The sequence below is a fragment of the Thermobia domestica genome, chromosome 8, assembly GCF_964235325.1.
Source record: "Thermobia domestica chromosome 8, izTheDome1.hap1.1, whole genome shotgun sequence".
Lineage (NCBI taxonomy): Eukaryota > Metazoa > Arthropoda > Insecta > Zygentoma > Lepismatidae > Thermobia > Thermobia domestica.
Window position 1 is genome coordinate 162,834,386 of NC_137461.1, and position 26,133 is coordinate 162,860,518.

Below are 26,133 nucleotides of genomic sequence, written 5' to 3' on the forward strand. Positions count from 1 at the left end.
TAGGATCGAGCCAGAGACCCATCGCATTAGAGATGATCGCTCTTCCACTGATCCACTGAACCCCCGCCTAGATTAAAATACACTACAGACAAAAAGTATATGTTTTTAAGACGAAAGATTAATATAGTATTTTATTTATCATCTACATTATTTTAGCAGATGCATTGGCTAATAATGAATCTGTAAAATATTTGACCCTAAATTTAAGTAATTAATTGAAACGCAAATAGCATGGAAATATTAATTGACTGTGTAATATTACGTTTCGTGTCTATTATGATCAACATTCTTGTAGGCTTAAAATACAAAGCGGAAATGGATTTATGTAAACCAGGCTATCGGTTAGTGATGTCCTTGAGAGCTTCGGTGGTACTCAGCAAAGGAAATACAAATCCGTAAGTTTTCATCATATTGTAAGGACTTTTGCTATTTCGTATTTTCCTTAGTTTCTGAGCTTAAGCATGTGGAATGTATAGTACATTTCTATACGTCTTTTGCCCATGATATTTAGTCCCAAAGTTATTATTTTGTTCAATAGTTTAGTTTAATATTTATATAAACAGAGTAGTTTTGAAATTAAGGAAGTGGAATGCACCACTAAATATATTTTCTTGTCGATAGTGTGCGTACCACATACTACTATTGCACGTGACGTATTAAGATATAATGTTGTGTAGTAAAGTCCGTCGAAAGTAAATTTGAAAATTAGTAAAGAGCATGATGATACGAAGGCTCAGTAATAGGATGTAAACCTCTGGTGTGAGAGTCCTTGATTCGATCCCAGACCATGTGAGTTTGTAGTGGACAGATTTTCTCTGAATTCTTCCTCCAGGAATTCTTCATGATTTTTACTTCCATGAGTAATATGTCTTCTTTAGTTTGCAAGACATAAACTTGGAATGTAAAACTAAAGATTCCATTCCATTTCATTTTTATGAAGAGAAAATAAATTCAAAGTAATACAATTGTAAAATCAAGAAATTTATGCTACAAAATGAATCAAAAAGTTCCACATATATATATTCTTAAGGGAAAACAAAACAAATGGTGTTGTGTACTGTAAAAATGAGCGAAATAGAGTGGGCACGGTGCCTCAGTGGTAGAGCGCTTACCTCTGGTCTGTGGGGTTACTGGTTCGGTCCCCGACCAAGTAAGTATGTGATGAGCATCATGTGCATGTACTTTCTCGGGATACTCCCGTTTCTTCCCACTTTCCATTCCACCAATTCTTCCATCATCATTCACTTGCCTTAATCATCGTCTTCCTTAGCCTAAAGAGCATAACCGTGGGACGTTAAACTGACATATTTCATTTCAGTGAGCGAAATAATTTAATTAAGTTGTATATTTTTAAAGCCTTACTTTTGGAAACCTTCATCACCAGCTTATAAGAGTAAAATTTTAAATCTCCATTTTCATGAAAATTAGTTTATTTATTATATCTTTTCCCAGATTACTTTGAAACATGTTTTTTTAAAGATGAATGTGAACGGACTCTGTCCATGACTAATGTTGAGCCCAAGAAAGCAATCATATGCTGCATGAAAATAATATTTCTATTGAAGATGTGGCTAAATATGTTTTTTCTGTCTTTTTTTTAAGGGCTCAATTCATCCTCGTTATCTTTGATCAATTTCAACCCCAAACAAAGGGGAAAGTATGTTTCATAAAAGGCGACGAAATTTATCGAGGATCATAATTCTAAAATTTGGAGGTAAATTCTCCCGATCAATGTTCACCGACTTCAACCAAAAACTGTAGGAATGATTGGTAAGGCTTAAGAAAATATACGCAGTGCGGCAATTTGAAATCGAGACTGGAGCTGTAGAAAAAAGAAAGTGAACATAGAAAGTTTCTTACCTTGGATCATTCAAAATACGACCCTTTTGCATCCATACATCATTCCGCCCTGGCGTCAGTGCACAGAAGGATTGCTGGAAGTTCTCTTGTGAAATGTTGTTGAAAATTCTTGCCTTGGCTTAGTGGCCGTAACTTGGGGCATTATCATGGAGCAGACGCCACTGAACATCACGCCGATACCTCGGCCACACATGTGTGATACGTAACAGTAAACATAACACCACACAACCAGCCAAAATTAGCACTGCTATCCTGGTCAGATAACATTGGTAATAATATTTTAGTGAAACTCAGTAGAAAAGCAAAGCTAATTTTTACTTTCGAGCGACAAAAAGAAAGTATGGTGATCGTGAAAAAAAAAAATCGATTTCTAGATTCCAACGGATTTATACATTTTACGGCCATAGATATCGAAAAAGTTATTTTTTTATATATATATGTCCATCTGTTCGTTCGTTCCTCTGTTCGTCCTTCGTCCTAATGTACACTCGCCCAGAAACCATATCGTTCAACTTATCAATACCGAATTTTAAACTTAGGGTTTTTATGTGATTCCCCAAACGGATTTTTCAAATTTTCTTTCTACTCCTAATAATAAAGGTACTTTACTGAAGGGTGAAAATAAACAAATTCCAAGTTTTATCGTAAACCACTCTAATGATTTTGTTTATATTTCATAAATAAATGTTCATTAGTTACCATACAATATGGCGTAACTCATTGTCTTGAAAAAATGTACGTACAAGTAGTTTATTTTTGGGGTGAGTTTTTGGACGATTTTCTCAAAAACCTCTTACGCAGTTTTTTCTCGTACTTCATAATTAAATATGTCATTAACAATCTGTTAATATGACATCTCGTTTTTCCTGAAAATACTTACGAGTGATAGTTCATTCATAGGGCTGAGTTTTTTCGGACGATTTCCTAAGAAAAAAAAAAAGCGATTTCGTTCATATTTCATAAACAAATATTTCATTAACAAACTGACAATATGGTATAGCTAATTTCCTTTGAAAAATGAACGAAGGGTTGTTTATTCTTAGGGTGATTTTTTTCGAACGTCTTTCTCAAGAACATTTCACGCGATTTTGTTCATATTTCGTAAATAAAAATTTTATTAATATTCATATAATGTTGCATAAATAATTCCCATTAAAATATTCATAAGTGTTAGTTTACTCTTAGGGGTGATGGTTTTTAATTTAATTAATTTTGAGTGTAGTGAAATAAAACTAATGTTACTTTGTTGTTATTCTATGATCAAATATTTCACTAATAACCCTACCATATAACATTTCTTACGGAAAAATCTACAAGAGATAGTTTAGTTCTTGGGGTGATTTTCTTTGGGCGAAATTTTCCGAATACGCCTTATAATTTGAATCGTATTTTAGAAGAAAATGTTTCATTAATAACTGCAGTACAACATGATTTAGTTTAAGGAATTAGAGGGAGAAACTTAAGTGCCGTAGCCCATACCCTTAATTTAAAAATGAAATTTAGGGACGTTTGTGAATAATATATTACTAGATTGCATGCTGTGAGACTAACCTAAGAAAAGTAATCTTCAGGACAAACATTAACAGTAATTAAAAAGCGCAACGAAGTTTGCAGCTGCTCTTCGTTATTGTGGAAACACCCGAAGATTCTTGCGCATATAGGTATGGTGTTAAGCTAACGGAAAGAGCGTGTATAGAGGAAGTTAGATTATAAACCGGAAACATTATCAACGAAAACTCTGAGTTCTTCCTACTTGACATTGCCATAATACGGTTGTTACTTGGAGAACACAGCAACACTTAAAACTTGTATGAAAATGGGCGACAAGAAAGAGGTAGGTCTTTGACTTACGTTTCTAAGTATGTAAATATTCTCCCACCGCGAGAATAATATATCTCTGCACAAACATGAATATTTATGCTGCATGTGAATTGCCTGTTTTAAGTTTAGAATAGATTACGTGAAAGGAAATCTTTAAGTAACTCACTACAATGATTTAATCGGATTTATGATCGTTTGTTCTTGTTTTTAATTCATTTTTACTATTTCCGTTCACTATTAAATGAAGAATATGTTTCATAAGCATAAATACAGGTAGATGCTCCAATGATGTTTTCCTTAATTGCTTAGAATCCTACACTAAGCGAATTCATTTGTTCTCTTTATAAAGACATTTTGTTGACTGTTCTCCCCACTAGTCTAGTGGCTATCGCGTGCACGAAATTTCGGGTTCGATTCCCTGTATGAAAGTATTAAACACACTACAGTGATTCGGATTCCTCTTTAAACTGTATGTCCATATCTTCTTATATATAAAAGAGAACGCACAAATCCTTTGTTCCCTCATCACGCTAATACGGCTGAACCAATTTCTTTCATTTTTGGGGGGTTATTAGGATTTGGACCCTAGATGGTTTTTATCATATCACTTTAATTTTTAATTACCAGTGTCTTGAGATAATTGACCATTCAAGTGTCCATAACGTACAAATCCTTTGTTAGTTCATCATAGGTAAAAATAAACGTATTTATATGCAACCCGCATGACCGTGTCACTCGGCGGGTTAACATAAATGACAGGCGATATAATGTTAACATTTACTGCAATCTACTATGGTTTTTATCATATCACTTGAAAGCGAAAAAGTAAAAATTATCTAAGTAACAACGTTTATTGCGTTCCGGGGTGACCGCAGCGAAGCGGGGCGGGTTAACATAAATGACAGGCGATATAATGTTAACATTTACTGCAATCTTCTATGGTTTTTATCATATCACTTGAAAGCGAAAAAGTAAAAATTATCTAAGTAACAAAGTTTATTGCGTTCCGGGGTGACCGCAGCGAAGCGGGGTGAACGCTGCTAGTCTTACATAATACCAGTGCTGAAAAGTGAAGCTAAATTTCAAGAAATAAAAAAGTGCGATTGATTCAGTATGGGTCTAATGGGGATATCAACAATGAAGGTATCCTATGTGTTCCCAGCACGATGTATATACAAATGTAGAGTTGTGCACTTAACATTTTGCGAAATTGCCAGATGATGTTCTCAGTTTTAAGAGCACTTCCTCTTTCTAATCATACACCGTATTCGAACTCCGTAATGTTTAATAATGATATCAGTTTCCTTTCTCAAAGGTTTTCGGTGCTTAAAAGAAGAAAAAAGTGAATCAAAATGTAGCTCCATCAAGTGTGCGTGACCTTGTTACTACATACTAATCTGATAATGAGATTTTAATGTTCACCCAGATGGGTTAGTTTGGTATTGTAGGAGAGTTTCTCAATTTCATTAGACAATTACTTATCGCCTTGTGTCATTTGATCGTAAGCCTACTTTGATTGGAGCTAAATCTCCTCAATTCAAACATTTTAAAGTACTCGGATGCCAAAAATTTCTAGGTATACTTTAAAAAATCAATTTATTTACATAAAACATTTCACAGTTTCATAAAATAGTCCCCACAAGCCTCAGTACACTTCTGTATTCTTAGAAACCACGGGTCAGATATTTTTTTAAAATAGTTTTTTTTAATATCATAAATTTCATTTTTATACGATGCGATACTCTCTTCACTTGTTCAAAAGCGGCGTGCTCGAAGTTTTTTCTTGAGTTTTGGAAAGAAGGAAAAGTTACACGACCTAAATCTGAAGAATAAACTGGATGCGGTAATATACGGATTCCACTTTACTGTAGAAATTCCAAAGTTTTCGCTGCTGTGGCCCTTTATGGTCTTGCTGAAAAAGAAAGTGAAGACTTTCGGTGGCCAGGCTCCAAGCTTCAAAGACACTTGAAAATAATGTACCACTTTGTGTCACTGTACGTTGATCATCTAACTGTATAGTAGCTACATGGCCGGTCTTGTTAGAGAAAAAAGATGCCATCATAAATTTATCCACGCTTCATGCTTGTTCAATTTTCGAAGATGGAGTTTCATTTTGAGAACACTATACTGTCGACTTCTGTTTTGTTTCAGAGTCATAGTTTAGATCAGGGATGCAAATAACCACTCGCCCGGGGCGAGCGGTTCATCGGTGTGGGCAAGTATTTAATATCATACCGAAGGTAAGTAAAATATTTCTATTGTGGGATGTAGGCTAGTAGCTTCTTCTCTTGGGCGAGTAAAATGTTGTTGCTTATTTGCATCCCTGGTTTAGATCCATGTTTCGTCTCTTATGATGGTATTATAAAGTCTTTTCCTTGCTCCTGCGAAAGTTTTTTAAGAGTATGCATTCCACGCGGTCATCTTTTTGCGCAGGTAAGCACATGTGGGACTCGACAACTGCAACACTTGGAAAGTCCGAGATAATCTTTTATTATGGCCTGGACTGCAGTTGATCTAATCTCCAAGGTTGACTCGATTTTCTCTCTGCGATATGGTAATCCTCTTTCAAAAGATTTCTTACTGTAGTGATTTTTTCACGAGTAACTGCGGTGATGGGCGCTCGGAGCGAGGCTCATCTGTTAGGCTTTATCGGCCGTATTTAAGTTCCGCAAAAGAATTAAAAACGATTGCATGTGAGGGGCTAAGTCCTGGAAAGATTTTTCTAAACGATCATGGCACTGTTCTTGCGTTAAACCGTACTTAAAATCTTAAAGGATCATTGCACGAAAATTACGTCGCTAGAGCTCTAACCTTTCAAACTGGCAGGTTCAAACTAACATATACTTCTAGCTCTCTAATTTCAAATAAACAAAATAAATACCTTGAGTGGAAATCTGATGAAGACATAGATAGTGTGTTGAAACTGTAACGTGTTTGCCTTTCTATATATTTTTTATCACATAGCCTTGCTCAGTATGTTGTTGTGTATAGTTTGACAGTATGAAAACAAGGCCTGATAGAATAGACCAGCTTTCTCAACCACTGTGTCGCGAGATTTTTAATGTCATCTAATATCTAACTAGTTTTAAGTTTGATTTCTTCTTATATTTCTAATGGTAATATTTCTTTCTCATATTCTTGTTTAAGAGTCATAAGTTTCATTTATGTTAATATGTTTCTATTCAAGAGTCTTACGTAATTTGTTTGTGAGATTTGTATATCATAGTCGTTTGAAACGTACTTTGGTGTGCCCTAAAGGAAAAAAGGTTGAGAAACGCTGGAATAGACAATTTGACCTCTCGGATGCCAAGTGGTGTGGTTCAAAAATTGAAATTTTAAAAGAGAAAACTTTGAACTTCAACATTTCATATAAATCGCATCAAGAGAATGCTATTCACTATCAGGATTTGAAAGTAAACTTTATGATGATGTTTTTACTTGCAACCATACAAGAACTATGAATTTTTTAGTGGGGTATTGAAGTTCAAAGTTCTTTGCTGAAAATTTGTCATTTTGGAGTTACTTCATTTGGCGTCCAAGAAGTTCAATTACTTATACAAACTCATCATATTCACAGCATTTATTATTAGTTGGCTGTACTGCAAACTCTTTTTGGAACCGATGATGCCTGGACATTGACATTGATTAAATTATAGAAATTGTGTGAAATTTTTCATACATTTTCTGCATTTCTCACTAATCGTTATATACAAAAATATATAAGCTGGGCGGAAAGTAACTTTACATGTAAAATTGCTTATAATTTTTTAGACATCGAAACTACGTTATGTATAAGTATTGGAAATCTTATACCTTAGAAGGGCACTCCCTCGTTGCTATATGGTTACAGTACGGGCTTTGGTCACAGGAGACCCAGGTTCAATTTCCAGTGGCAGCTCATGTGTTTCGGACCCCACATTAAGTTGTTGGTCCATGTTACATAGAGCTTCGGCACTGAACGAAATACGTAACTCCAAATCAATTAACCAATCTTATAGAACGGCTTTGTCCGTTCGTCTGTCTGTCGACAGATATCAGATCAAAAACGGTGATAGCTACAAGCTGTTATTTAAAATGGTTTCAGTGCCCAAGAATAGATTTCATCTCCAGATTAACACTCTATTCAAATCAGTGGTAGAAGTCTATCATTGCTGGTTTCAACATTGATCACAGATCAAAAACAAAAATTGATAGTCAGAAGTGATTTATTGATATAGATTCAAAGCTTCAAGGACATGTTCCATCGGCGCTTTAGTGATTGAAATTTAGTATAATTTCTAGTTTCAATTTTGATTGCCATAAAGCAGAAAGGCAAAGAAATAGCAGGAAATGGTTTTCTGTTGTAGATTCAGCATCACAAGAATCGTGAATCTCTCTACTAAAACCGAAAGTACTTAAGACTTAGTATCATTTTCGGTTTCAATATTGATTTTAATAGAGCACAAATTCTGAGATATGGGAAATGGTCTTTTGATATAAATTACACCCCCGACCTTATAACTGTATTGGAACAGTAAGCTACAGGTCTACTATTCCTACTTTCGATCTTGAATATTCGTAGTCTGAAAGTCTACCGTGGTTTCACAGTGTAAAACGATACTCATTTGTTATTGCTTGTAGAGAAGCGACGTTGAAGGGGACCATACAAGAATACAATTTTTGTGCAAAGTGTAAAATTCCAAATAACCACTTTACAGTGGCGAAGCCAAGGGTGAGGCAAGGGGGGCCAGGCCCCCTTGCTCAAATTCTTGCCCCACTAGTGGCCCCCCTACAGTGATACACAGTCATATTGCTATAGGTCGACAAATGGTGAGTAGGTCGTGACCGCAAGTTAAACTGCTACTAAAACATATCTCGATAACAGAGTTACCAACTGGAGAAAACCGTATGTTGCAAAGCCTGCGTTCAGAGTAAAATTGCTCCACTCGCTTTTGCTTAGACCTATAGTACAACAATATCTATCCCGAAATCTGTGGGATGCATATGCATTGACTTCACCATCTGAGCATTACTTTTAACCTCTGTCCCTTATCTAGTTATCTCCTTTGTTTTTGACAACGAACCAGAAAGAAAAGCAAAATCAGTCGGCATTCTCATTCGCTTCAATGTTGAAAGTCATACTAAAATATGAGATGCTTACTTACAAATAGCATACACTGCAGTAAAATATTACACTTGGGTTGGACTAAAGAAGTTTTCGTCTATTATAATTCGTACACTAAGTAATTAATTCCCATTGACTATAGCGACATAGAATAAATGCATAGCATCCGTTAAATAATTTGATATAATAATAATAATAATAATAATAATAATAATAATAATAATAATAATAATAATAATAATAATAATAATAATAATAATGTTATATTATTATTATTATTATTATTTTCAAAGTATCTTAATATCGAGCCGTCTTGCTTAATATGCAGTAAAAGAAAAGAGCAGAAGTTTTTATTATTGCTGAAATAATCATTCTCTATGTTCATATCCCGATTGTTTGAGAAAAATAAGACACTGAATACTACCAACACCTACTATTTGCTAGTTTTCCATCTCGATTACGTACTATCCTTATCTCTAGTACTTATAGTTTACTAGCACTCTTGGCCGTTGGCAACTCGGTAGAAACTTTCTGCTACGATGTTAACAAGCGATAGTAGCGGACTGCAGGAAAAGAGTCAGCGCTTGATGGACCTATACTACTAACTAAAACCTGGGGAAATGTAGTAAAAATCAGTGATTCTTTGTAAATAAATCATTCATAAATATTTTCCTTTAAAGATTTCAACTGTAGCTTAATCCCTAAAATGCTACTACATAGAGAAATTCTAAAGTTTATCACAGAGCCAGTGTTACAATCTCCTGATTACTAATCACCAGGTAAGATACCGGAATACCGAGATGATGCAACTTGGTCGCGGCAGTAATGTTACTTTGTGTAAAAGTGGTAGTTACTCCCGTGACCAGATTGTGTCATCCCGTTATATTATCTGGTGTTTAATAATCAGAGATATATCAGGAGTTTGTGGGACTGGTCCACATATTCCATTCATTGAGTTCATGGAACCCAATTTTATCGCAGATTTTTATTTGTTCTTCGTCAAAATATGCTTAAATTTCTGAGAAAATTACATTGTAGGAATTATGCAGAACATTGTAGAACTTATCAGTGATGACGTGAATTTTCAACAGGATATACTAATGTCGCTCCTTCATATCTAATCTCAAAACTAACTAACAGTATTAATTTAGTTAGCATCGACTACAGGATAGTAGCGTTAAGTAAACGATACATTGTCAACAACTATACAACATTGGCTATGACAAATGCTTCTTGAGCTAGAGCAACGTATAACTTTTGGTGAAATCGAAATTGTTGCTCGCGCTGTTACATCTTGACCCGCTGAAATCAAATACCAACTACTTCTTTCAAAACTCTTTCAAGCGTTTTGTTTAACGTTCTTTCCGGGTTAATATCCTAGTTCATTGACTATTTCTTCTGTCTCGTTTAAAAGTGTATTCTACATAGATTAACCAAAATTGTATTCTATATAGATTAACCAAAGGTGAGGTGATGACAGAAATATGTACAGAGAAACAAACTGCTGTTTTATTAATTAAGAAATTACATGTGTAAGAAAGAGATGGCAGACAGCATGAAAAATTCCTTGTAAAAAAAGTAAATGAACTTAAAAAAAAAAAAAAAAAGAATTGAAATGTGACTCAACATTGAACAAACGATGATGCTTTTCACTGAGTTGAATTTAAATTGAAATGTCCCAAAGTTCAAAATAAAATATCTCATAATATATACAAATACATATATCTTCACAAAAGAAAGAACAGTAGACAAATTTCACTAATATCATGCACTAAATCATATAATTACTATTATTTAATATTCAAATACAGACTTTAATATAAACTTTATGTACAAAATTTTGTATGTAAACAAATACTTGTTTTTTAATGCGACAAATTATCTATATATATAGAAAAATGAAAGTGACTATATTTATAACTTAACAACTCTTGAACCACCAGACTGATCTCGATAAAAATTTTCAACAAAAATAAGGTTCGGGCCTGAGATGGATTTTACCATTTCACTTTGAAGGCGCAACTTGGGGGAAGGAAGTGCGGATATATAAATACGTATTGAAAATTACCGATGTTAGTGTCGAACCCATACTTTTCGGGGTTGCTGAGATGAACAGTGACATTTCGAACAAGCTTAAATTCAAATTCAGCACTGCAAGTTGGGAGAAGGGGAGGGGAGATATATATATAAAATGATCAAAAATGACCGATGGTGTCAAATCCATAGTTTTCGGGGTTGTTGAGAAGAACAGTAAGACTTCTGATGATGCTTAAATAAAAATTCAGGCCCGCAACTTACGGGATGGGGAAGAGGATATTATATTATATATATAAATGATTGAAAATCATCGATAGCAGTATCGAATCCATACTTTTCGGGGTCGCTGAGGTCAACAGTAATACTTTCGATACCATTTAACACTTAAACCGTATGCCTTATTCTCCAACTCTTAACCGTATGCCTTGTCTCTCAGATGGCCACTGATAAATATAGTTTAAGAACATCTTTGGATTGGTTTATACTTTTCTTAAACACCTTATAAAGCAACAAGGTATTTTACAACTCATACAAATATATATAGGCAAAGCCGCCGCTTTCTCTGTAAATTGGGGGGGGGGGGCATTCAGATGCAGAAGGCATATATGAGGATTTTAAGCAAATTGCATTCAAATTATGCTTAATATTGTATATTCTTAAATACGATAAGTGGGACCCACATGAACTTTGGAGGAGCCGGGCCCCCTCGGCCCCCAGGATCGGCGCCCTTGTATACAGGGTGTTTCAAAAGTTCCCTGGCATAGGGTAAGTCTGTTATCATCAGAGTTACAACGAAATGTAAGTGTGGAAACCGTCTCCAAATCTGATGTTTTCAATCTAAAGTGAAGGATTTTTTTTTTAATCGGATGAGCCGTTTTGGCTGTACATTCTTTATGTGCCCAATGTTAAATGAGAATGCAACGTTGCCATTTACCTGATCCACAACATAAGGGAATGAAGTTACTGTCATTTACGTTAACATGTCGATGGCCAGCCCCCATTTCAAACAACTCCATTCACTTACGTTATGAAATAAGTGAAGAAACAAGTAACAGACCAGTGAGAGGTTTTATTTCTACCGGATCAGAATCTCTATAAGTATGTTTGATATTGAAATCAGAATCTTTTTGTCTAGCTATAGCATTTTTTGTTTGTCTTCAAGACAATTACATTCATCATTGTAACTGTGAAAATCATGGACCAGACCGCATGTTTGGAAAGATCTTGTCCGGGCACTCGAACCTGAGTAGTCAAACCAGGGAACCCACTTCTAATGATCTTATGCTGCAAAGTCCTACTGCTCCTGGGAGGCTCTTGAGAAGACCATGTGTAACCATCCTTGACTATTTGCCGGGGGAACATTAATTTGTACCTGGTCAGGCGCTGGCAATCCTGTCAGGTCTTCAACATCTTCCCCTTCTGAATTATCTTCCTCCTTATCCTCCAACTCTTGCTTCAGCATCTACTTCTACACCACACATATTGTTAGGATCGTAATCCGGGTCTGAGTTCGTATCGTCAAACTCGCTAAAACTCTCACTAGAAATATCACTTTCTTCTGCCAGTGCACGACTAATACGTGCATCAAAGTCGAGCAATATCGACTGGACGAGCAATATCTCCACGACTAGTACAATGCCTTTTCATTGCAAAAGGATTCATAGAAACACAGTTCATAAAAAAACTCCAGACTTAATTTATGCGCTTAACCGTATGCCCCGTCACACAGACTGGGAAAAAAAGTAACAGTTCCTGTATGCCCCGTCTGTCAGACAGACTAACACTCAAAAATTCAACTACTACACAGAGATGCCAAGCTCGTACTGCGGCGCAGAAATTCCCAGAGATGCAGGATAAAAGGGGGGAAAGGTACTGTGCAGGGGAGGTTTCTAGCGCCTTTATTGTTGCCACACCATGGAAACAAAAATACCTCCCCGTCTCACAGACGAGGCATACGGTTTAAGTGTTAAACCAAAATTCATCCTTGTAACTTAGGGGCAGGGGAGAGGGGACATATATATAAAAATGATCGAAAATTCCTGATATTAGTGTCGAATCCATAGTTTCCGAGGTGGCTGAGATGAACAGTGACACTTCCGATGTCGTTTAAATCAAAATTCAGCCTCCATTAGTACTCCTAAAAGGGCAGGGTGATATGTAAAAGAAATTGAAAATGACTGATAGTAGTGTCGAATTCATAGTTTTTGGGGTCCCTAAGTTCATTGGTGAGAGTTTTGGTGCCCTTAATATAGGGTGACCAACCGTCCAGTAAAAACGGGATTGTCCCGTATTTTCACTACTATTCCCGGTGTCCCGAAAAATTCTCCCGGGACGCCAAAATGTCCCGTATTTACGTACATTCGGCACAAAAAACCTTTCGAATCGCTAAAATTTCCTAATTTATATTATTTTTTCTAAGCTTTGATTATATTGGAATATGTCTAATTACTGAGCAACGTCATTACGACGTTTGCGATATTGGATGTAGTAGTTGCACTGTTTTCCCTCCTAGGCCTCCCCACTCCGCAGACAACAGTGCAAGGGCTGAAAGTCTTATGAAGAACAATGTAACTTGTTTTTACTCTCTGTTTGGGCGCATTGAGGCGCTGTCATCAGTACAGTTTAGTGTTTCCGTGATTTGACTAACACCCCTGTAAGATGTAACACTACGAAAGGAGAACAAAGATATAGAACTATAAAAGTAAAAGTAAAAATAAAATCAGTTGTAAGTGAAATAATGTTTAAAAGTAAGAAAATGCAGATAAAAGGAGTTGGAATCCGATGCTGAGAGTAATTATAAATCCTGTCGGTGACAGATTTGAGCGCTCATATATTTTTAGTAATGCTTTCAAATATTTCATTTTTTTGTTAGCTGCTGATAGTTACTTATCTAATTCCACGACCTTTTCAATAGGTTTTAAAACGAAAAAGTGTAAATTTGCCCTTTTTGTGAGAGATACAAAGAGAGAGAGAACGGAGAGGCTAAAAAATATATTTAGGGGAGCAATCTATCTAGAAATAAAAGGTGTCCCGTTTTTTCTAGTTGACGATTTGGTCACCCTACCTTAATACCCAAAATGAAAGTATTCTTCCCGTGCGAAGAACGGGTATTCTGCTAGTCTTTAATAATAACGAACGGAAGTTTGACATGTTAAATTTTTCAATATATTTGTCGCTGCTCAAATTTGGGCACTTGTGCGGTGTATGTGTGTATACGTAAATAAGATCATTCCTCTTTTTAAGTTTTTCGAAAAATATATAAAGAATAAAGAGGGATTTTTATCAGAAATCAGAAAACTAAAAAGTAAAGTTAAAAGCTGTTGCTTTAAGTATTTTTCCTGCTAACGAAATACGTTGCATATATCCTACAGACACGTTACAGCAAATAAGATTAGCATCAAGCGAAGAAATAGTTTTTCAAATTATATTTTCTGGGTTTTACCAATATTTCCGGATAAAAGATTTTTTCTAATGGGTTCAAAATTTCCGGAAATTTTACACAGCACAAGGAACATACATATCTCCATAATATATATATAATTTTAACATACTGGTATTAACTAAAATGATTCTGGCCCTCTTATTTTAACACTTTCCTGGCATAAAACGGTAACTTTATGAGATTACTTAATATAATTTAAATGCGTCTATATTAGGGATTATATTTTAGTATCTTTTGCAGTCATAACTCCATTCTATCACGGTGCTAACTTTAAAGAAGTGGTGCAAATATGTTTGTTGCCACAAAATTTCCCTATTCTAATACAAGTAACATAACTACTCAATGATCTTAACTGTAAACTAGTAAATATAAAATAGTTTTCATTTTAAAAGCATAATGTAGTAAAATATTTGAAAATTTCAATTTTTCCCAATTTTTCCGGTTTTTTTTTTCAAGCTCGGGGGAAAACGGTAAAAAACTGTTGTTTTTTTTTTTACCCAAAATTTCCGTTTTTTTTTTCAGGCTTTTACAACACTGTGAGATTAGTTGAACTCGCTTACACAGTACTAACCATTCCACTATTTACAGCTAGTTTCTACATTGGAAAAGATAAACATAATAGCTAAGTTGAGTTGATTTTGAGTTTAACGTCCCTTCAACAGCGAGGCTATATGAGACGTAGACCTACTGATTAACGGGGAATCCGAACCATATGAGCTCCCGCCGGAAATCAAACCCGGATCTCCCACGCCAAAGGCGCGTACGCTAACCGCTTAGCCACGGAGAAGCTCATAAACATAATAGCATGGTTAGATTTATACTACGTTACGAACTTAAATGTATCATGTTTTTATCAAAATCAACTAAATATCTATAAAAGTAATAAACAATTTTCAACAAACTCTTAATTTTCGCCCGTTTCTTACTTGAAAATATTATAAGAACGAAAAATAAGCAAGACTTCGCCCTTAGTGTAGAAATTTGCATACATAGAAAATGTGATAACAAACTTTCTGATGAAATTTGTGTAAAAACTATTGATTTTTTATTAAATTCGGTGTATATTTTCTTTGAAATTTCCCAATCATCTCCATTATTAGGATTGAAATCGCTCAAAAACAATGACACAAATTTAAACTGTCTTTGAAAACATACATTCACGAGATACTTCTTAATAATTCTTCTATTTTCCTGTTTTCTTTGAGACTTAAGAATTATTCTTACAGCATGGTGTTAAAATCTGTCAAGGCCAAGTGTGAGAGAGTCTGCTCCATCCTAAAATATGACAAACCTAGTCCATTTTCATTAAACATAGAGCGTGTTTTCTTTAAACCTTTTCATTGAAATGTAATACTTAAGGTTAAAATCTTTCAAACATACATACATTCATCAATTGGACCAAATTCAATCCCAACATGGTTCGAAGCGTACATAAATAGTCCCGTCCTTCATAAGCTAGGTGTTGCATAAGACATAAAGCACAACCATCGAACCTTCAGCTATGTTTCATAGAACTCTTAATTAGATTTCATCTCTCATATTGCTGATAGGAAAATGCAAATATATAATAAACAATTGCTCGTAATAGGGATAGAAGGGGAAGCTATATCTGTTCAAAATACACAGTATATATTCAGCAGCGCAAATCTGTCTTCAACATTGGGGGCAGGTAATACCGTTTCCATATATTTTTTTAAGCTATGTTTAAAATATTTATGAAGTTGAAAATCAATACTGTGGAGGATTAGGGGAGCAGAGTTGTCTTCAACATTGGGAGGTGGGCATATTTGAAGTTTATTCTGAGGAGACATCAATTTCATCACATTTCTCCCCTCCCCCAAAAAAGAAATATATATATAAAATATAATAAATTTCAAATCAGATTACTGGGAAGAACAATCCCCTCAGTTCGAAAATTGGTGGGAACATTTCCCCTTTATCCCCACCGGGATTTGCTCCAGTGTATATATATTTGAAATTATTAAATAAGTTTAGAGCACTTTATTCTGAATACTAGTTTCTGTTGTGTAACGAAGACAACGCACCAGAAGATACCGGTATATGTTGATGTGACTTCCTCACATTTCAAGATTTGCTTGATTTCCGGATCCAGCTAATCTTTCTAGTTTTCTTTCTTCAAGAATCAGACTAACAATACCAAGCAAGTAATTTTGTACACCACAGGAGTACACGTTTCTTCAAACAAATTAAAATATGAAAATAGCTAGCTAGCCATAACATAATGTTAATTGAATTAAACATCTAAATTCTTTGCTTTGAGTGTACATATGCGCGTATCTTTATGTTCTTTTTTAAAATTATTTTTCGGTTCTAATGATAAATTTAATTGTAAACATTGCAATATCAACAGGTTACTAATAATTTACTTTTTATTTCCAGGATATGAAATCAGGCAAAAAAAGAAATGAAGGAAACTGATTTCTTCCACACACGTATCATCTCTAATTCCTCGCAAGATGGCAAACTTATCGGATCTGAAAAGCGATGCAGTCTAAGGCATAAAAAGAAAATTCTTCCTGGGGATAAGATTTCAATACAGAAAAACTTCCCGCGCTTCTATGAGAAATGTGTCAACAAGAGAAACAATAAGAAAAACGAAAGTCAATCAGTGAACAAAGACGATAATATAATCACAGTGGACGCCATTTTGGATCGAATCGAGAGTGTGACTCTCGAAGAAAATTCCCTCCTCAGCGTACGGTATAGAACAAAGGCTGCAGATTCCACTCCAAAAGTAATATACGCACATAAAAAGAGTCCCGACCTATCTAGAAGAACTCGGTATCAGTTAGCCAAAGAACTTGAACAAGAATTAAAAAAGAAGGTGCTTCGGCCAGTTGTAAGTTCTCCACCGGATAACTCTATTCAGCATCAATCAATTGAAGAAGAATTATTAAGGAAACGACTTTTAAGACCACTTCTGAGCTGTCCCACATGGAATAACAGTCCAAGCCCCACTGAAAATCCTGAGGCTTTATCAAAAATCACCAATAAACCTCTACGCCCTTCCTCTCGTATTCAACTGTTAGCAAGCTTAATCATGGGTTCGGCGCAGGGCGGATGTAAAGCCGAGGAGCCTCCGTCACATAACATGATGAAATCAAAACCAATTTATGCCAATCACTACAACACATACGCTTCAACAGTAAACAATCGAATCACAATGCAATCATCAGCTACGAAAAAGACAGAAACGGATAGGACTTGTTCTAGTAACGGGGTTGTAACAACTAATTCACATAACATTGCCATAAACACACCGGATGATATCAATCACGAACAATGTCACTCACCAAACGAAAACATACTCGATGAGATGAACGAAAACAGCTCTGAAAAAACAACGGTGAACAATGACTTACCAGTCCCGGTGAATAACTTTTGTGATGGTGCTGAATCTCAAGAATTGCCAGATAATTCTGGTGACAAATCGGAACTAATTGTAAGTGAACGACAGTTAATAGACACAGAAAAATTAGATCGTCCGTCTAGTTTACCAGACATTACTACTTCATATACCAAACCTATTTTGTGCCGAAGTGTATCAGAAAGTCCTCACGCGCGTTGTCCCAAAAATAAAGACCTTGAGGAATTGAAAGCAATGGCTGAAAGGCTTCACCTAAACACTCAGCCAGGTAATTGCCAAGAATGGTTAGCCAAGATAAGCAGCAGTGATCTTACACAGTCCCATCATCCGACGTTAGTGAAAATAGAGTTAATAGGTGAAGAACCCATCAGTGACGAGGAGAAGAGAGCAAATGCCATCATGTGGTTGAAGAAAGAACTGGTGAGTATTAACTTTTTTGATACATAGATAAATCGGATAGTTGGAATTCATTAACTAAATAATCGAACCTATTAGATACAGTAGAGTTTAAAAAAAATGTATTTCTGTGATACCCATTGCAGTTATTATGCATATTTTAAGTCTCAGTCTCAGTCGAAGATTAAAACGGAAAGTGCAATTTTCTCTGCTCCCTGACGGATATTTCTTGAAGTGAAAAGCCAGTGGGAAAGTTTTTTTAAATATATATATATATATTGTATATCCGTACTGAGTCGTACTGGGCCAATATAACCCGACTCGAGTTGTGCCATTCAGTGCAAAAACACAAGCGACCTTGAAACGTGTTGCTCCGTTGAAATATCGAATTGGATTGTTTTTAGATTATCATACCTTCTTTTCTTCTATCGTCACTAAAAATTAAAAATGAATACCTAAAAGGAAAACGAGTAGTAGCACCCTAGCACCACATATAGTGGCCTGTTAAAAACCGGATGGTCGTTTTCTAGCATTGGATGTTTCACACGGGAAGTGTTTGAAATGCATCAATCTTCGTTCGTTCCATTGGTCTGAAGAAGACACACACACACACGCAAACTCTCTTCCGATCAGTAGTGCAATAACACATTTGGCTCTGCTTTAGACGAGCTACCACTGTAGATCGCACGGCTACTGTGTTGCAGATTAGGACGAATAATGTACTTGATGTATCAGCCGAGATTATCTGCAGTCATTTGATTTATACAGCATTAGATCACGAGTATTGTGCACCAGACTTGTTGTCACTCGTCATTATCATGTCGGCCGTTTCGAATAAAGTTTCCCTGTGTCGACACATAAAGTTTCCAATAATGTCGTGAATAAACCAATTGACAAGGTGAATATTACCGTTCGTGTTACCCAATGTGCTCTTCAAGTGGTATTGTCTGCACGATCAGAAGACTTCTATCCCATTCAGCATATGTGGAATTTGATAGAACAGTGTCTTCTCCGTTGTTCAACTCCCGCAACAAACTTTGACCAATTGCACTAACAGGTGAAATAAGAGTGAAAATTATTTCCTAGGGTGGTACTTGACTATTCCACGACTGTCTTCCTGCAAGGGTATAATTCTACATTGAAACTGTATGAATGTGTCGACATATAAAGTTTTTCTCATGGTATTTTGATATACCCTGTACATTTTTACCACAGGTGTGGACCTGTGTACGTGATCATTTATAGTGTACAACCTAGAGTGCCTTTATAAAAGTTAATTCCCGTGGATCAAGATTTTTGGATATTCATATTCCATTTCTTGATAATACGTTTCGAAATAGCCTGACCATACTAATAAATTTGCAAAGAATATTTTACTATCTATCTGTCTATCTATCTATATAACAAAGTTATGGAAAACATCAAAATTCCATTTATATTGAAGAGTCTTGCCACCCTCCTTTCCCAAGCAAAACTTGAAATGATTCTGGATTCGATGGATAAGGTTTCCCCAAATTTGAGTTTATTCTACGATCATTCATTTTGAACACATTAAGCTTCTATTATCTAAAGTAAGAATTTCTGGCCCCATGTTCTGGTCCCAGAAACTCTTATACTGTATACATTGTTAGGTGAGGTTTAGTTTTGACAAGATTTTGCCCTGTGAGTTTTGACCTAGCGAGGTTTGATTCGCGAGAGTTTTGATGCCGAGGTTTTGGCCATGCAAGACTTTGGTTAGGGGAGATTTTTGATTCGTGAGTATTTGGGCGGCAAGGCTTTGGCTACACAAGGTTTCGGGCGGCAAGATTTTGGTCACGAGAGATTTTGGCTCACGGAGTTTCGGACAGCGAAGTTTTGGTCCCGACATTTTGTCGGTCTATTAATATACACACATGAATTTCGTTAAATAATATTCCTTGTAATGCATATCTGTCGTGATTGGTATTCTGCAACTGTGGGAGGTGATATGGCATGCCCATAAAGAACTTGAAAAGGAACACTTTATGATTCAATATATTTTACGTGAATTTCTAAAGCTGTTCGTGATGCGATCATAAATGCAGTGTTGGACTGCCTTATGGTTCAATGGTTATCGTTCTCGCCCTGTGTATGGTTTCCAGGTTTGATTCCCGTTGGAGGTATATGTTAGGGTAAAGAGAAAAAATCCAATTTTCGTGTATCGAATTTTAATAGAGCTCAAAAGTTGCATATTCGCATGTTAATTACGGGAAAAATAAGGAAAAAATCACACTTTGGATCTTCAGATCGTGCAAACGGCCTAAAGTTTGAAAAAAAAAATGACATAAACACCAAAATTTACCTTTACGCTTTCGAGTATCGAATTCTAATAGGGCTCTAAAGTTGTGCATTTGCATGCTAATCAAGGGAAAAATAACGAAAAAAAAATCACACTTTGGCTCTTCAATTTGCGCAAACGGCCTCAAGTTTGAAAAAATATATAAAAATACCATAATTTACGTTTATGCAAGAAATAGAGATTACATTTTTTCATTTCTATAGCACCTAAGTACTTTATTTTAGTTGTGAGAGGTCATGTTTGTTAATAATTCGTTAACGTGAGTGATTTTATACATTTTATTTTCATAATGATTTTACAGTTCTTCGCCCATTTCTCAACGTTCGTTTTTCATGAAATGGACAAGAACTCACCACGAAGAGGTGGTTACAATTCAAATTCCACCCACACTCTACTCAACCATCCTACCAATTAGGGTGTTCTAAATTATGTTGATTTAGTCAAAGATGTTGCCTTAAATTCAGATTTTTTAAAAATCAAATTTTGGCATTGTGAGTCTTGAGAACAAAGCTGCTCTAATGTAGCCATCTCTGTTTTCTTGTCCGCACACTTTTCCTGCAGACTGTGACAATTTTGGCACATCTTTCAACTTCCTGAGTATGGCATGGGCCATTTAAGAAGTCAAACTCATGACCAGATTTTCATACATAAGTGATAAGATGGAGGGGGAGCACTGGAGGGGGAGACATTTCGAGCACTGGAGGGGGAGACAGCTTACATTTTCTCCAATCCATCAGCTCAGTGTAGTCAGTGACATCAAAATTTATTGAAGGTGCCATAAAAGTTCTAACAGAGCAATTCAGACAGGACAGTGTGCTCTAGGTGTGGCTATAAGAGATCCAGGACCTCTCAGTCAGTCTCGATGGCTGACATACACAAACCTGGTCTTACGGTTGTATGTTTCTCAAACAAATCCTACTAACGAACTTAAAGTGCTTGTAAACTACATAATAAAAACATATTATCCTGTCTGGTTTGACAAAAACAGATATCAGTCATTGAAATATGGACCTAAACATATTTTGAAGGTAGTTCAAACAACAAGATATTTGCCAAACAACATTACAAGAATCATCGATCCTGTGATTGAGAGAAACGCGTTCTTCTATCATCCAGAGACTATACTGTTGGCTATGACAGTGGATGAGAGACAACACGTACGAGAGTTGGGTTACAGGACAGTGCTAAAGGCAAGAAATCGAGATCCGAAGGGGAAATCTGATAGAACTTTTATGGCACCTTCAATAAATTTTGATGCCATGGACTACAGTGAGCTGATAGATTGGAGAAAATGTAAGCTATCTCCCCCTCCAGTGATCGAAAGCTTGACAACAGAAACTTATGTATGACATCTTATCACTTATGTATGACAAATCTGATCATGAGTTTGACTTACACACAATCATAGTCATACCCACGTCTTGCAAATAAAACCAGAAAAATAAAAATACTGCTGAACAAGACTGCACTTATTTAATAAAACACATTTACACGTGACATTTCGATCTTCTAGCCAAGTTCCTCATCAGACGTACACTGAGTGATACAAAAAATTACTCCAGTATAAAGTCACAATCATCTCCCTATCTGCTCTCTCATTGGCCCGTTCAAACAGCCAATCAGAAGCGTGGAAATCTATCTGAACTGACCAATGGGAAAACATAACATTCTATCAGAAAGAAACAACAAGAAGCGAACAACCCTCCTTGAATACATCAATTCACATACACTTTTCTGTATTTATCAATAATATTCCTCCATTCTTTATTAATGCTGATACCCTTGATACAATTCATTAAGTTTACATCCCCTTGCTTTTCTATCCACCAGGCCTCTTTCCACTTTCTCGGACACAATCTTTTTTCCCGTTCCAGCACAATAACTTCTTCCCAGTTCACATCATGTCCTTTTTCTTTTGCATGTTTAAAAATTGCGTTAGTTTCTCTGCCATATTTCACATCACTTTATGTTGTTTAATTCTTTCTTTCAATAATTTCCCCGTCTCCCCAATATATTTCATATAACAATCCTTACAGTTTATATAATAAATGACATCTTTCTACTCTCTTTTTCCCTTATTATTCCCTTTGCTTTTGACCATGTCCAACAACGTTCTGCTACCTTTTCTATACACCTTGACCCCTTGCTTTAATTCTTAAATTCTTGACTTAAGACTTCTTAAATTTTTCATGGCATACTCAGGAAATTGAAAGATGTGTCAAAATTGTCAGAGACTGTAGGAAAAGTATGTGGACAAGAAAACAGAGAAAACAGATCTCTCTTTTTTTTTTTTTTTATGTGATTTTAAGGCTAAATCCTTGACTAAATCAACATAATTTAGGACACCCTAATTGGTAGGATGGTTGGCTAGGGTGTGGGTGGCACTCAATTGTAACCACCTCCTTATGGTGAGTTCTGAACCATTTCATGAAAAAAAAAAAAACCGTTGAGAAATGGTCGAAGAACTGCAAAATCATTATGAAAATAAAATGTATAAAATCAATCACATTAACGAATTATTAACAAACACAACCTCACACAACTAAAATAAAGTACTTAGACGCTATAGAAACAAAGAAAAAGTAATCTGTATATTTCTTGCGTAAAGGTATATTTTGGTGTTTTTTTTTTTTTTTTAATAATATATTTCAAACTTTAGGATGTTTGCGCGAACTGAAGATAAACTGAAGATCCAAAGTGTGATGTTTTCGTTATTTTCCCATTGATTAGTACACGAATACACAAATTTAGAGCCCTATTAGAAATCGATACTCGAAAATCTTATTTTTTTCGCGTAAAAGTAAATTTTGGTGGTTTTTTTTTTTGTCATTTTTTTCAAACTTTAGGCCGTTTGCGCGATCTGAAGACCCGAAGTGTGATTTTTTTTTTTCGTTATTTTCCCCTTGATTAGCATGCGAATGCGCAACTTTTGAGCTATATTGGAATTCGATATTCGAAAATGTGATTTTTTCTCCATCCTAGTATATATGTCCTATTACTTTATATGTCCACGTCTCATGAGCTTCGGTGTTGAAAAGGAGATACTAATTTCTAACAAATTAGTCAAACGCAATACTAATACTACTTATTAATCAATTCATAAAACTACAATTATATATGTTAATTAATGTCCTAGATCCGAAATTGTTTCTGATTTAATACATAATTTTATAAAGTAAATGACAAAATTGTAGTCACCATTATTTGAAATGATTTGTTTTCAGGGATTGTTTGCATACTATGCATACCAAAATACTGACACTGCCACCTAGCGGCTTGTGATTTAGTCAGTTACTCGAAGTAAGAGTATAATTGAAAGTGGTATCATTAGCTACTAATATCATTTATATGTTTCAATGATACTATCACACCATTATATATATGTACAGTATATATATAGGATGCTCTAAAATGGCGTCCACGGACTAAAGAGCACTATTCTAGAAGTCAAAATAAAGCAGAAAACATAAACAATTGTATATATATTTCGGGTCCTTGTCTGGAGACGCGAATTGCAGTATATACCAACGTCGTAGATTTTTAAAATACGAGGGTCATTCGGAAAGTAAAGAACGTTTTTGTATAAATACTTTAATAACTGATATACAAAGGCGAAATTTGTGTGACATACTATGTGATACTTAAGTTACTTTTCGACATAGTCGCCGTGTAAATTTAAACACTTGTCATACCGTGGTACAAGTTTTTCTATGCCTTCGGCATACACAGTTGCCGCCAAACTGTTGAACCAATCACTAACAGCTTCCACAGTTCACCACTGACAATTTCGTACAACAAAGTTCTTGAAATTTCAGGAAAGAATTCGTGCAGCCCATCAATAGTGAATCGCCTATTCTCTTGAATTTTCCGCTCAATTCTTCCTTTGCGTTCGTCAGTCACAACAGAAGGCCGGCCCGAGCGTTCCTCATCGTGCACATTCGTCCGTCCGTCATTAAACATAATGCACCACTTACGAATTGATGCTTCATTCATTACATTTCCATACACCTCAGTGATTTGTCTATAAATTTCTATCGGACGCACTTTTCTTTCATTCAAAAATCTTATCACACTACGAACCTCACATTTGGCGGGATCAGTAATTGTATCGCACATTTTACAGTCGCACAGCGAAGCAATAACGGACCGAAGCGGATCGCAGCTGGTGCCAGACTGAGGCTAAAGTATGCCCAGGTCAATAACCCAGCGGCAGCGGGGGTGGGGGAACACGCGCTAGCGCAAAACGTTCTTTACTTTCCGAATGACCCTCGTATATCAAACATAAAGTAGATCTATCAACTCACCAAATAGTTACATCAATTCTCTCCAGGTGGCAGTTGAAGTCGATAGACGTTGACACTTGCACCACTTGTTAGCGTAACAAGCAATGCAAGCGGCTAATAAGTGGATTCGTAGAGCAATGCTAATGGTTCCAAGTTATATATGTATATATATTGATCTGTAGAATAGGGCTCTGTTGTCCTTAAGCGATAACAGATTAATATGGTGTTGGATAATCTTTCGGCCTCAGAATAACTCTGATGCGACGTGGATTGCAGTCATAGAGGTCGTGACTAGTACCAAGTGTCACCACCTCCACTAGTACCAAGTGGAATATTACATCATTCCGCGTGAAGTGCTTTGATCAATTTCGTGAGAGACAAGATTGATCCAGATTTGTGTCTCCACAACGGACCACAGATGTTCAATTATGTTCAAGTCTGGGAATTGGATGGGCTAGGAAAAGTGTTTGTTCAACTTTAGTCACATGTTCCGTGAACCACCACGCCACAATTGCTTCAGCTGTGTGGATGGACACATTATCATATTGGAATAAGGCGTCATTGCTCGGAAACAGTTTCTGAACCATAGGATGCAATGGCCTCCTAAAATCATGACATAATGACGGACAGTAACGCGGCCGATATACATCAGACCACAATACTTGGATATTTGGCTTACGGAACCGGAGCTATGTCTCGCTCTTGGCCAAAGACACTGTGGTTCATACGCTTCTTTGGGTGTCCACCACACACAAGCACAACCCGTGGTTTCAAATACGGTGAACGATTGATTCCTCCGACCATATCACACATTTCCAGTCATCAGTGGTACATGTTGCATGTTCACGGCACCATTGGCGTCGTGGTAAAGCGTTATGGTCCTTTATGAGCTGTTTTTCCTGTGCAACCCGACACCATATGTTCATGTCATTTTACTTACATGGACTGTAATTGTCGACACAGATTGCGGGAGGTGCTCCTTGAGTTCCTGCGTCTCTTATACCACAGTCGCACGACGGTTCTGGGTGACAATCCGCATTAGTGCTTGGCGGCTCGTCATTGAAGATTTTCTTCCGACTACTGTTCCTCTTAGACAATGCTGTTTTGCCTTGACCTCCGTCCTTCGCAACACTTCAAACATAATTGCTACATTTTTCACACTTATACTACATAACCGAGAACGAATAATTTGGTCTGTTTGGAAATAAGAAAGGTTATTCAGTTAATACTATCACTATCTACTCACTTCACTGCAGACTACCGTTCTACTGCTCCTTACATAGTACGGAGTTTGCATAACAACCACACCAATAGGCTTGTACTGCGATCACCGCTTGGCCGTTGCCAACCCAGACCTCTGACTGTTTCAACTGCAGGTATTTCCATTAAATTCGTAAGTATCTGTGCATTATATTAATCTTCACACTTGACGGGAGAAGACGAAAGGACGAGAAACCTATAAGGCATATGAACCTGGAAATATTT

The 26,133-nt window shown here is 36.1% G+C and overlaps 1 protein-coding gene across 2 annotated transcripts in view; it reads left to right on the top strand.

Moving 5' to 3' along the window:
- LOC145693327 (uncharacterized) overlaps window positions 1-26,133 on the top strand; it is a 334,188-nt gene that overhangs the window by 213,498 nt on the left and 94,557 nt on the right. The window contains exons 1-2 of one of the 2 annotated variants that reach the window (XM_081769216.1): window positions 3,578-3,694; window positions 16,665-18,072. In XM_081769216.1, the coding sequence (XP_081625342.1) occupies window positions 16,690-18,072 (1,383 nt within the window). In that variant the 5' untranslated portion in view covers window positions 3,578-3,694; window positions 16,665-16,689. Of the gene's footprint in view, window positions 1-3,577; window positions 3,695-16,664; window positions 18,073-26,133 lie in introns of those variants that run through there. The other variant, XM_081769215.1, reaches the window with a different exon arrangement.